Raw genomic sequence first — 13,736 nt, forward strand, 5'->3', positions numbered from 1 at the left:
TGTTTCTTTTCAAGCAATAGCAAAGAAAGTGTTATGTTTATTTTGTTAAATAGGTTAAATATTTAGATAACATTTTAGTGTAGGTAATTTGTTTGGAAAAATATTAACGTAGAACTCAAAAAGAGGAGGGAAAATGTGTTATTTCTAAAAACATACAACTCAGCTTAAAATTGTGCCTAGACATACACTAACTTATTTATTTAATTATATCATTACAGCATAATCTTTTATTCCGGTGTACAATTGACTTTTATCATATTCATTAGAGATGTGAACAATATTTTTTTTCTGGTAAAAAGAGGAAACATCACTTGAGTCTTCTACCAGGAAAATGTGAAATTGTCAGTGTTTGCCGGTGCTACAACTCAACTTGACGTTCGCCAACAACCAAACTCTCAGATCAGAAGTTGAGCACAACTTGGCGACTCTGGGTCGATGTAGATTACAGACCCTTCAACTGTTGCCGGACTCTTGACAATCTCTGACCTCACAGTCCCATTGTACGATCCACGTAACTTGCCTTGTCTAGTTTTGACAAATGGATCAAGTTTGTCACCATTACTTGTCCTTACAATTTCACCCTTTTGAAACGGTGAATGTTTGACGTAATAGTAGTAGTTTTGTTTGTCAAAAGTTATGCCTGATAAAAAAGCTTTACATGTAATTAGTTGGTAGAGTTTATTAAGATAGTCGTGGAAGGTTTTTTTATAAGAATTTATAAGCAATGTACTCTTGAGAAATAACTAGCTATCAAAGACTATCTAATATAACTGCTGTGTTTTATTGACTAATTAATGTTTTATAACTATGTGCAGTATATCAATTGCTCAATATACAGGTATTCTTTTTACTCTTCATTTTTATGAAACATAATTGAATAAAATGGCCATAGCCTAACAGTTTAGTAAAACACGGTTTGGTAGTATTCTGAATAATAACTGTCATGGATGTACATAATATTAAGTAATAGTATTTTTCACCACACCATGATGTTTTTGGCTGCATTACATACGTTAATTTGTGGCTGAAAGTTACGTTTTGCTGGCCATGTAAGCTGTCATCGTAATTTGGGGACCGAGCAGGTTTTTACAGGCCGGGGCCGCAAAATCAGCTGTCCGCTTACTTACTTAAAACATGAATGCATTTTAAATACACAATCAAAATCCATAGCATTGTAATTAGAATTGTGCTATTGTCACCGTTGCCTAGCAACTATTTATTTTTATTTTTGCTGATTCCTCAAATTATTTCTTCACATAACCTGAAAGTTGTAGTTGTGTTGACTATCAGTGTGCATTATTATAGTGGTGAATAGTGGTAATAGGGGGGTATAGTGTGGTGAAAAATAGCGTTCGTACCACGGACCGAAATGGTTTTGCAGCTCTCGATCGATTTAAGTTCTCGACTTCGTCTCGAACTTAAAAACTATCTCGAGCCGGCAAAACCCCATTTTCGGCCCTAGGTACGAAATATACTATTACATTACTAGCCCGTAAAATAGGTGCAGATTTTGGACGTATAATTTTTTAACAATACAAAACTGTCAAATAGGTAATATGTTCCTACATATTTAATTATTTACAATCACTACTCATAACCTCTCTGTAAGTTTATGTTTTAGTTTGTAATCTATTGCTGCCACTAGAATATTAGACTACTTATTACAAAATGTTGTTTGTAATTTTATCTTCAGAATTAGGTTTAGTGTGAAACATAAACAAATTATAAGTGAGGAAAATTGTATACACATGATTAGTAACTTCAATCAGATTCATGGGAACAGGTGCGTATTATTTACTGTACAATATAATTTTTTTTCGTAGGTTAAGAATGATGACGAAATTATAAAGACATTTCTTTGTAAAATAAAGTTCATTCGATATGACTTTTAAATTGTTCTAAGCCTGGACTTATGACTACTTTATGTTTATAAAATACGAAAGGTGTTTTTAGTTTAGGTGTTTAGTTCACTAGGCTAATCGTAATCAGCTGGTGTCCGGAAACGGTATATTATCTTTGAAAGGGGAAGCGCATGGGGAGGCAGATTTTGACCTTCGGGGCAGTCGGGTAGTAAATGGTGGTCGAGGGATTAGGACCCTTTTACATATCTTGGACCATCGGCGCAATCGGGTGTCAGCCTACGTTACTAGTCCGGGAAATAGGGGGCAAACAGCTGATTCCCAGACTAAATCCTGGTGTGGAAATTCCATTAAAACAGCGTAAAGTAGCAAAACAATTATTACATTGCATTTTATTACATTTATTATTAGTAGTACGTAATGAAATCCCATTCGGTTAAGCAGGTGACAAACAGTTGTTTCCCGACTAAATCCTTGCGTGGAAAGCCCGTTAAAACAGAGTAGTGTGGCGAAAATTTACCATGATACATAAACACCCGACTAAAACATGGATTGTATGGCAAGGAAAGAGGATGGATACAAAAGTTCACTCTATATTTAATGCATTTTTTAGATTTTTTCCAATCTAAATCTTTTAATATAATAAGAAGATGCGTAATTCATTTTAGTGTTAAAGTATCAATGTAATCCTTGTGATATTTTGCTTTCGATAGTTTTAGAGTGTTATCATATTGGCGAAATGATCGAAAACACACAAACTAGCTCTCCGGTAATATACGAAAGGATGTAAAAGTGGATACACCTGTACATTTATGTCTGTTTGGTAATATTTTTGTTTAAGGTAGCTGTTATAAAGTTTTACTATGACTGTATAAAGAAAAACCTATTTTATTTCATATATTTTGTTACAGTAGTTTTGGAATTACCTACACTCTACATGCTATATTGGAGTGTGTAAATTGTTTGAAATATAAGAAATCTCAATTTGCTATACATGCTAAATATCTCAAACAACAGTTATCTATATGTCATTGGGTGAATTCCTAGGGGAAAGTGGATGAGTTTAACTTCGTCATCGTTTGTAGGGTTGTTGACACAGAGTCGATTAACAGGGACGGGCCACTTTCACTTGCAAATCTCCCTCTCAAACCCACCTGGTCACCGTCGTAGCTCCATGAGCCGAACTTCATGAAGCAGGTTTGCTGATCGAAGGGGAAATATCGTACGTCTATCTCACAGGAAGACTTGAAGATGGCGGGTGGCGTCCATAGCACCTTGCCTGTGTGATGGAGAACTGCTTTGGTCATCGTCGTCACTACGTACTCGCCGTCCGCACTGAAACATACAGAACTGAGTTATGTCTGGAACAAGAGAAAAAATGTGTGTTTAGAAACAATAGGTGTGTCAGAGACTTAAAACTAAAGACTAAATGAGTGTTTGGAGATGAAATTAGGATACTGTCTTATTGATGCGAACACTAAGACCACATGGTCCTTTCTTGTAGTTAACAGCGAAAGATGGGAGGAAAGCCTCAGAAGAATGAGATTGAACACGGCTTTAAACTATCAAGTGTGGAATCCAGCCTTGTAAACTGGAGAACACAGGCAGGTGAAACTCGAGTTTATAGGAAGAGTAGTCCCAGAGGATTAAAAAGAGGTAAGTACAGGGATTGCCTATAATAGTCACTGATACACGTTAGCAAAAAAATAACTGCGATTACAAGAATAAGCCATCGGGCGTGAAATAGATTCGGAACAAAAAGTGAAACAAAAGTTTCGAACGATAAACTAAACACGTGGTTGGATCAACGTGAGTGAAAAGAGTTTGAAACGAGTAGTGAAACAAGGTCATGAGGAAAATTTATGGTTTGGTAAAAAAATGGGTTGATCATAGGATTAGGTTTTGTGGTCAATGCAAGGTGCCAAGATGTTAAGGACATGATTTAAACAAATACAGAATATACATTAAGTGTATAAAAAAATTATATAATAATCTTCGAGATTATTATATAACGAATTAACAATGCACCTTCAATTTATGTAAGGCTGGTCTACATTTTATTGTTGATACATCGAAAAATCCACTAACAGTTGCTCAATTAAGCCATTAATTGTAATAATATAATTTCAATGACCATGATAAAATTATCAACTGAAAACTACAAACTATAAATGAGTAGCCTACAATAGAACAAACGTTTCATCGCCAAAGATACCATAAAAATAAAACTCAATATAGGCTAAGTAATGGCATTACAAAATTTTCACACACTATTTCACTAACCTCCACCTTTGATTTTAGCTCAACCCTATCCACTAGGGTTGTTCCAGGAGATTGAGCTCAATATTAATTGATTATCAGAGCGGGGTAAGAAGCAAAGCATCCGGAAGTTGCCTCATACCGGAAGTGAGTCACGTGCGGCATCAGCACATCACTTCCACTTCCTTCCCAAGTTGAGAAAATATACGGCTTTTTAGTTCTTGTGAAGTATAGAGCCGGTGGTATATTGATATTGATCTTGTTACTTTCTTTTCCAAGATAATTCCGAGGAGTTGCTCCGTCGAGAACAGTGTTTTATGTAAGGCTGTATTCGAATACAAGATTATACCATCTATTAAATTCCATTTTATTAGTCTATACCATCTACTTGAAAAATGTGACCTTAGTTTTATCGTGAAAAGTTTAGAAAATTAGTTTTGTATAGATGAATTCAACAAAAACGAATCTGATTAGGATTGGTTTTGGCATTATTTAAAGTTTAAAATATTGTCCTGTAACAGTTAGCCTACTAACTTAATCTCTATGCTTGTCCAGATTATCGTATCTAAGGAGTTGGATAGAGTAAAACTACCAATTCACTATAACTCAGAGATGATAAATACTTAAGAAAAAGAATCCATTTTTCTTCTACCGTTACATCAGCAAGTAAGCTGTTGTTACATACAATACTGTAACAATTGCGATTTATATGGACTGTGAGAAATCTTTTTCAATTACACGTACTTCATTAATGTGCTGCATCTCCATCCTGATTCTTATTCTTGGAACTCACACCAACCCTGTCTCCTATTAGCGAATTTCCCATATAGGGAATAAGCTATTTTAATACATTTATGGCAGTATTGATTCATTTAAAATAATAATAACTTAGATGACCTTTCATGAATTGGTTTAGTTTGCATCGATACCATGAATTTTTCCCATGAATCCCATGAATTTTTATGGGGAGAGCCACACAGATACACACTGTATTATTATTTTATTTTTACAACCCGATACATATTCTTATTTCTACTATTCCTATCTATTCTCCTATCTATGACTGTTCCTTTTTTCATAATTATGTTACCTTTAAAGGTGGTTCTGAATACATTATAATACAGTTAACCCATATATTCTCTACAATATCCACATAACAACCACAGTTTTAAGAGTATAAAACTCCACCATCATGTGTGATGAGAGTAAGTAATTTTGATAACCTATCTACACTAATATTCGTTTGTTAACTTTAACTGTACACTTACGCAGTAAAAACATGAACATGTAAAGTGAGCATGGAGAGTATACCGTCCGCTAGGCGAATACCAACGGAGATAGTTTATGCTTTTTAATGACGATATGCATGAAAAATATTTACTTTAACAAGACTTTAATATATGTTCAGTGACTACCAAACCTGTTTAATTATGCATTGCGTAAAGACGAGGATGACAGAGGTTAGTAATAATATTTTTATATTAGAACTATTATTGTTGCCTGCCTATCAGAATCAGAATCAGAATCAGAATCAGAATACTTTATTCTTGAACATAGAGTACAGAATAGGCGTCAAACATTACAGAGATTTAAGTATAAAACAGCATAAAGTTGTTGGGCTTTGAGGCGCTGTCGGTAGTGATGGTTGTTAGTGATGGTTGCTATGAGGGTTGTTTAGTCCTCACTGGAATTCATACACTTATTTATATATTTCTACTCTACCTCTCTCTCTCACACTCCTGATTCTTATTCTGAGCCACTGAGGTGAGCTTACTTGTTGTACAGCACGATGTCCGGAAGCCAGATGTGTTCCGAAGGTACGTACAGCTCTGTAACTCCACCGTACTCCGCCGGGTCCCACCGGAACTTGTGATCTTGCCACTCCTGTCAACCACAACACACATTCAGAACTCTTAAAGTTAAAGTTGGTAGGTTTCCAAGGTCAAAGTATATTACTAAGTCTTGGTCTTCGCACATGACAGGGTCGTTCATCTGGTGAACTTTTCGGATGCGTTGAAACAAATTGGAGCAAGCTACAATTTAACATGTCACAAAGATATGTTACTGTAATACATCCACAACGTTGACCAGTTAAAAGACGCTGCACTAAATACTAACATTCTCATTCAGGACTTTTTGTTAAGTTCAGAGATATCAGCTTGGAACAGAAGTTGAAATGTCTGTGAAACTTCTTACATAAGATATCTCAAAATATACACAAACCTGCACATATATGACCAACAATAACCTTTCTTTTTGTACAACCCGCGTTTAAATCGGTCCATTAGTTGGTCAGGCTATCGTAATCTGAAGAATTTGGCCCCATGTTAAATCTCCCTAAGAAAAGTTTAATTTCCATCTTTGACCCAATTAACATAAATATTTTCAAAATACAATTAAAGCCTGCACATATAGGACCGATAACCTTTCTTTTGGTACAAACCGAGTGTAATTCGGTCCAGTAGTATGGGCTAGCTGTCATAAGTTTAGGAAAAGTTTTTTTAATATATAAGATATGGAGTGTAATATCCATCTACCTTATACGATTTGTTTTGTTCGGAGCAGTAAGTAATTGGGTAAATATAGCAACTAATTTACAATAACTTTGTTGATTTTAGATACAGGCCTACACTATAAATAATGATCTACCAACTCAATCAGGTCACAGTTGTCAAAAAAGTAGCCTATTTCAAATATATTTTCATAAACTGTTCAGTCTCTTGTATACAATCTGACTGTGGTTAAACATTCAACTGAAGAAATAACTGTCAAATCACAATTCACTTTTAAACCCTTATAAATAAAAGTTGGTCAGAATAACTGGATCTTTGACATTGGATTCTTGAAATTAATTAAACGTGAGGGGGGGGGCGAAGTCCTAAAGGAAATTACCTACCGAAGTTGCGCTAGACTATAAGCATTTAAATGAAACTTAAATCTGTAAAATCGGTTTAGAAGAAATCCTGGAAAAGGGATGTTACAGGGAAAACCCTTGTTGTACTAAGTATATAGATAGATAGATGAATAGAAGTTTTAACAACTTTTGTTATTAGAACATGGCGATGCATGCATATGGTAATTGCTTTATATGGACTATGTGCTGGCTGAACAAATATCTTAGGTTGTCCTAGGTGGTTAGGTTGAGGCGTGTTGACTGGGTCTAATACAATGTTTTGTATGTATTCCTGTCACTACAATAGTTGTACTCAGGTGTACTGTGCAATGTGCATAAGCTTATCCGTATGATTTTTCATTATTCTATGACTAGGTGGCGTTCGCAGAGGCATCCACAAAATTGAGCGGAGTCATCAGGGTTCCATATACATTGTTATTGACCGTTTCTGTTCTAATATCCGTGGAATAATGCTATCAGCTATTTCTTGATCTACTTCATTCAAAATTCACCAGCTCCTTATGCCTTTGTTTATGTGTCAAATACTGCTTCCATAAGGATTACATTGAAACTTTGAAGGCCCGTGGGGCGGATTCCTAAGAGATTTGTTTGACGTCATATAGATGTTGGCACTCACCGATATGGTGTTTATCACCATGCAAAATTTGAAAACGATTAGGAGGAGTTTGCGTATTACGAAATGCATAAGAGTCGACGTATAAGAGCTTGGCTCAATTATAGGAACGCGTCTCTAGACATTGCTAACGTTTGCCAAGGTGGGCTAAATTGTGTAAGGTTTTTACTTCCGGTTTTGTACATACGTTTGTAAAAACATCCATTGATTTGAAGGGCTTTGATTAGGCGTTCGTGTGAATTTTCTTATCATTTTTACGTATTAAATTAACGCTACTGATTCTTCATTATAATTTGCATTAGATTTACTGTATATTTTACTCAAACTGTACTACACTACTTGTAGAAAGCGTAAGGAGAAATCTTGAAATTGGGTGTAAAAAAATCACTCAATACGATTCTCACAACTTGATGTCATTCAATACGAAGCACACACGAAATATAATTGAAACAACTTACATGTTCAAGCCAGACGTTTGTCGTTAAGATCTGGTCCTTCAGATTCTGAAACAAAAAAATCCATGTATTAGATTATAAGAATAATAATCTTTACCATGTACTGTATATTGTATTTGAAAAGTCATCCAAGTTTCTGCATAAGAAATACCATTAAAATATACTATGAGGAGTTAGGTGCTCACGAAGTTAAAGTTTCTTTAAGAAAGGTAAATTATGGAGTCTGAATCTAGCTTGGGATATAGACCGTGGATGTTGACATATAGCTTGGATGTTGAACAGAGTAAAGTAATACTTTATAGCTTAACTGGCGTACTAGTCGATACTGGTTTTACAACACCCTTGTTCCAACTGAAGAGAAATATTTGACATTGTGTTCTTTACAACCCTACCCGATAGAGATCGCGTACATTATATTGTATTGATCTCTATTGAGAAAATTTACTTTGTATTTTGGTGTTTTACATAAAAGTTTTAAATTGATATAATACAGTGTATTGGCTTGTAATATAATACTGAAGATATATGAAAAACACACAATTATAAAATGTGTTTTAAAACCACTCAATTGTACTTTTTTATTATTTGTTTTATATTTTATATAGTTAGCTGCTACAGTATCAGTTAGGTACATACATTTTTCTCTTAGTAATGTTTATTAAATTGGTTTAATTATTTAACGTTTAATAAACTTTAGTTATAATATGATATTAAATTTTATATGTAGTGTTTAATAATTCTTAAAAAAATCATTCAGCTACATATAGAAGAATGACGCACATCGTATAAGCACTTTAATATACTGTATAATCTCCCGTTCTAAGCACCATTCTAAGCACGTAAGAGGGTTCTGAGACGTTATTTCATCCCTCCAAAAGCACGTTATATCTTCGCGCCAGAAGTACAAGATTATTCGAGACAGTTAAGGAGCGAGCTGCTTACAGTTTCAAGATGGTGGCGCATGTTAGCCTCATCCGAGATGACGTTTTGCGCGCCGCTCTCTAATCTCGTTTAAATTTTGCAACCAGATCCGTTCTTGAGCTTCCAAGTTTATCAACTTAACTGAAGGTGGAAGTAAGCCCTTCACTTAGAGTAATTCTACAAAGATGTAACTAATCCACCGATAGCGGTGTGAAGTGTACTATTGACTTGTGAAGTGGTTAATTTATCTTGGATTTTTAGGAAGGAGCAGATAATCGAATGGTTTTTTACTACAGTAGGGAGTTCTTCACCAGCTAAATATTTCCTCACCTAACAGGTCTGAATATTTTGGGGGTCTGGATAGATAGCACTATAGCCTAAGGGGTGGGGCACTTATAACCAGGTCACAAATGGAATACCAATGGCAATTGTCCGGATTCTAACTCGGTACTCTGGGACAGAAGTCTTGTGCTTTACTTTGTACCATTAGACCTGCAATGCTTAGGTGGGCGATAATATATTTTTTCAAATAACATAATTGTTCTTGTTAAAGATTCTGTATTGTTGGTAGATAAGTCGAATACCCTTATCGTCATGATGGGAAAATTAATTCATGCTAGCGACGTTGAATAATGATGTCTAACTCCAGGTCATTATCAAGTAATAAGATCAGCTGAGCTTGGACTATTGTCATTATGCAATTAATAATATTGCTTCTGTAAGAGAAATGGACAAAATTGTTCGTATTTCCGTGCACTTTACTTGCATATTTTACTATGTATTTAAATATTAAGTAATGTATTTCAATTATATCACAACCACATATAGACTAATCACTAGAAATAACATTATAGTATTTAATATCCGCCTAGTGATATAAACATATTGATTTTTTATTACTGCTTCATATTGTAAATCATACCATCAGTGACGATGGGATGAAAAAAAAGCTTTAAAACTTTATGAAAGAAACCTTATTATAAAAAAAAAAAACTAAAGTTCATTGGCACATTTAACAGTGTTATTCAATTAAAAACAATAAGAAGCGCAGTAAAGGCTTAATAAAACGTTCTGTAGGCTGTATTCAGCGAATGACTTTTAAAACACTGTGCATCAGGTTGTTTGTTAATTGTTTTAGTGAACTTATTGTAATTGGCTCTTTTCACAGTTAATTTTATGGTTAGATATTCTTGTAATTTGAGATTTTTAATTCAAGAGTTCTACATTTGGTAAATCTATTTATTTTGTACTAACCTACTAACATTGTATATGCAAAACACACACGAAACACTCATTAATTTCCTTCTCTGTAGCTGCATACCTGAGTACTCATAATACTTATTACCTGTTATTATTTAAATCAGAAGTAATTCTGACATCTCAAAACAAATATTTGCATTTGTTTGGTGATAATCCCAAGGGTTAAAGTACCTCTTTTACCAGAATCCAAGATTTGAAATACTAGCAAGACACCCAAACACGCAAACAAATTTAAACTAAATCGTTCCACATTTCAATCATATGTGCAAATCTCGGCATAATTTCCATTGGAAAGCTATTAGGCCAAATGAGCGATTCTCTGACCCAAACAAAGCCTAGAGCGCGGGTCGTTACGTCTTGTTTTTGACTAGGTCAGCTGATAGAGTTAGTATATAACTTCCCCTAGACTCGGAGAAGCTGTTAGTTCTCCCTGAAGACAACGAGCAAGGATGAAAGCTGTAGTCGCACTAGCCTTCCTGGCCATAGCCCAGGCCTCCCAATTCGGTAATTTATAGTTTTAAGAAATTTTTAAAAACTATTTGTAATGCTTATTGAATTTTTTAAAATATAGTTACCTCTTAAGGCATGTGTGTTTTTATATTTTATCGGTCTCTAGTGTCAAATTTTATCTTAATTCAGCAAAAACTTTAGTTTTAGTTTGCCAATTGTTATTTCTGATTACTACTACTTGGCTTCTTCATTTCTGAATAAAAACAGAATAGATTGCTAAAAGTAAATAAACTAAGGTTGTTATTGCTCACCAAGTATTTTACTGTAGAGAATAAACACGTTTTCGTTCAACCACTTCTACAATTAAAAGGAGGAAAAGAAGTAACTTTAAGATAAAAAAATGCGTTAAAAATAATTTGTACTTTTAAAATAATTAAAATAATCATGAGAAGAATGGCAAATAACACAATGTTCCTTTGGTAAAATATGTTGAATGGAAAATATTTAATGTTTTTTAATTTCGTAATTTTAGTATTTTATAAAACGCATAATAATATTACAAACGATTTGAAATGGACAATTTCCTAATTTTGATTGACGAATTGCTGTCTTGTAAGAATTTGTAGTCGGCAAATTAGAAATAACATTATATTAATTTCAATTGTAACTGGCTTTAGGATTATGTAAAAAAATAAAAATAAACAAAGAGCAAAACTCTGACTTTACTCTTTGGAATTATTCAGGAAAAATCTGAATTCAGAACTAAAGAGTGTTTCAAGATTATTCTGAAATAATAGCTTGTGAATGTGTCATACATATGTCGATGGTACGGATCGGCCTACCCATTAGATTTCATAATATAAACATGTATTCATATATTTATAAAGGAATAATTAAAAAGGTATAAGTATATCTTCTGGTTTATATAATGCAAAATATTAACAGTGTTAAAACGTGTTAACAAACAGATAAATATCAGTAATTAATCGAAATAACAAATTAAAATTAATCTTGGTGTTCTGAGTTCTGACCAGTCCAGCTCAAAAACCGAATAACTACGAAGGCTGATTATAAAAAGTAAAAAGCCGTCGAAAAGACCTTATAACTGCGTAGTTCTACGCCTATTGATGACAGATATAGCCATTTATATTACAATCACAGTAAACTATTATCCTCATTAATCAAAGTTCACACTAAGATTCACCATTACATCTCAATTGTAGAGTTTAATCTCAATATATAATTAGTAACCTTAATAGTAGACTAGCTGTGGAGCCATCCTCCGCACAGGAATCAAGTTGGTTATCTTAGTTGATGGGAAACGCTTAAAAACCTTCATTTCACGAAATACAACGATCTAATCACTAGCGATAACTCATCCTCATGTTATATAACCAAACAGTAAAAATCAAATATTGAAATTGACAAAAAAATAGAAACAAAATTTCAAAATGATTGATTCTGAATCTTTGAATAAAAAACCCAACGCAGCAAACCTGCGGACTACTAGAATTTCCATTTGCCTGATTAGATTTTTACTAAAATATCTCCTTAAAATGTCATATTTATTACCTATTTAAATAACATTAGCTTAACTAGTACATTGGTTTGCTGCTACAGGAAAGGAAATAGGGTGTTTTTTTATGTCAATAGTTTAATATGAAATTAATACATGTTCCAAATTTGATCAAAATATGTTCATAACCAAGCAAACTCTTATGTATTTTCCATACGAAAAACAAAGAGTTTTTTATCAACTCCTTATTTTAATTTTCTTCATAACCGTTAAACGTAAAATTACTCTTTAATATACTAAATTATTTCTTTTTTAAGCTTTACAAAATTATTAGAAAGATATTGTAAAATTAAATTTTTTAGGGTTCAAAAATGAGAAAATCCCATTTTTACCCCCTAAGCCACTGTTCTCATTCTATGACCGGACAACGGCAACAGGGGCTTATAGCTTAAAATTGAGGTTTTCTTTTATTACTGTATTCTGTTTTGTTTATTTCAGCTTAAGCTAACCAATCAATATTTTATTAATACTTATGGAGTCAAACAGTTGCCCGTGAGTAACAACTAGTTTTTATACAGATATATTTGATATTTAGATTTACCAGTAAAAATGGGTTCGACCGAATACTTGGAGATGTGTAGAGGAATTGTATGCATAGACCACCAGACCAACCACTAGAGAAAATACATATCACTAATGTCTTGAAAAATAATAATTTACTACGAGTGAAATTAACTAGTTTGTTGATGCAAGGAATGACCAACAGAGTCCATCAATACTTAAAAACATATAAAAACCAAAGAATACATTTTTAAAGATGAAATTTTACATGTTATTTGTGAAATGACATGGTTTGTTCAAGTCCTCTTGCTGATGTTACAGGCTATGATGCCGTCTACGCTCCCGAGGGATTTGCCGCGTCTCCCATGATGACGCGCGCGATGTTCCTGAGGTACGGCTTTGTCAAGCCAGCCCTTGACTCCAGCTTCATCACCTTCGCCCGGTCCATGGGAGCCGACTATCCCACCATGAGCCATCTCCGCTCCCTCTATGAGGAGCCTGCAGTTATGTTCTTCATCGACCCTGTGGACAACATCGTCTCCTACTATGCTGCCGGTGGTATTGAGAAGGCTATGCAATCTCCGGAGATGAAAGCGATCTTCCCCAGCGTCATGGGAGCCGCTGACTCCATGGCTATAGTCTACAACCCAGAGTCTTTCCTGGGCTCCTACAAGAGTGTGCTCCCCGGTCACTTTTTTGTCCCCTCCCACCACGCTGGACTAGTCAAGATTATGCGCTCTGGAATGGAGGCTTTCCCCATGCCCTTCGAGCACGCGATTTTCAAGAAAGCCGAAATCGCTGACATTTATCCCGAGACTACTCCAGTTTACGCAAAGTTTAACATTGAGGAGTTCCCTTACGCTTACAAGAGCCCAGTTGCCCTGAGCCTGTTCGACGCTGACTACCCCGTTGGATTCCCCTCATCCAA

The 13,736-nt window shown here is 34.5% G+C and overlaps 1 protein-coding gene across 1 annotated transcript in view; it reads right to left on the reverse strand.

The window, feature by feature from the left end:
* Positions 1-13,736, reverse strand: part of LOC129004023 (acetylcholine receptor subunit alpha-L1-like) — a 64,930-nt gene that overhangs the window by 20,204 nt on the left and 30,990 nt on the right. Inside the window, exons 2-4 of the mRNA XM_054432395.1 lie at positions 8,104-8,148; positions 5,893-6,002; positions 3,014-3,194 (exon numbers count right to left, since the gene is read on the reverse strand). Coding sequence (XP_054288370.1) covers positions 3,014-3,194; positions 5,893-6,002; positions 8,104-8,148 — 336 coding nt within the window. The remainder of the gene's footprint in view (positions 1-3,013; positions 3,195-5,892; positions 6,003-8,103; positions 8,149-13,736) is intronic.

Source organism: Macrosteles quadrilineatus, unplaced genomic scaffold (assembly GCF_028750875.1).
Source record: "Macrosteles quadrilineatus isolate MER2022 unplaced genomic scaffold, UCM_ALF_1.0 Scaffold_9__3_contigs__length_116548681, whole genome shotgun sequence".
In the NCBI taxonomy this organism is placed as follows: Eukaryota; Metazoa; Arthropoda; class Insecta; order Hemiptera; family Cicadellidae; genus Macrosteles; species Macrosteles quadrilineatus.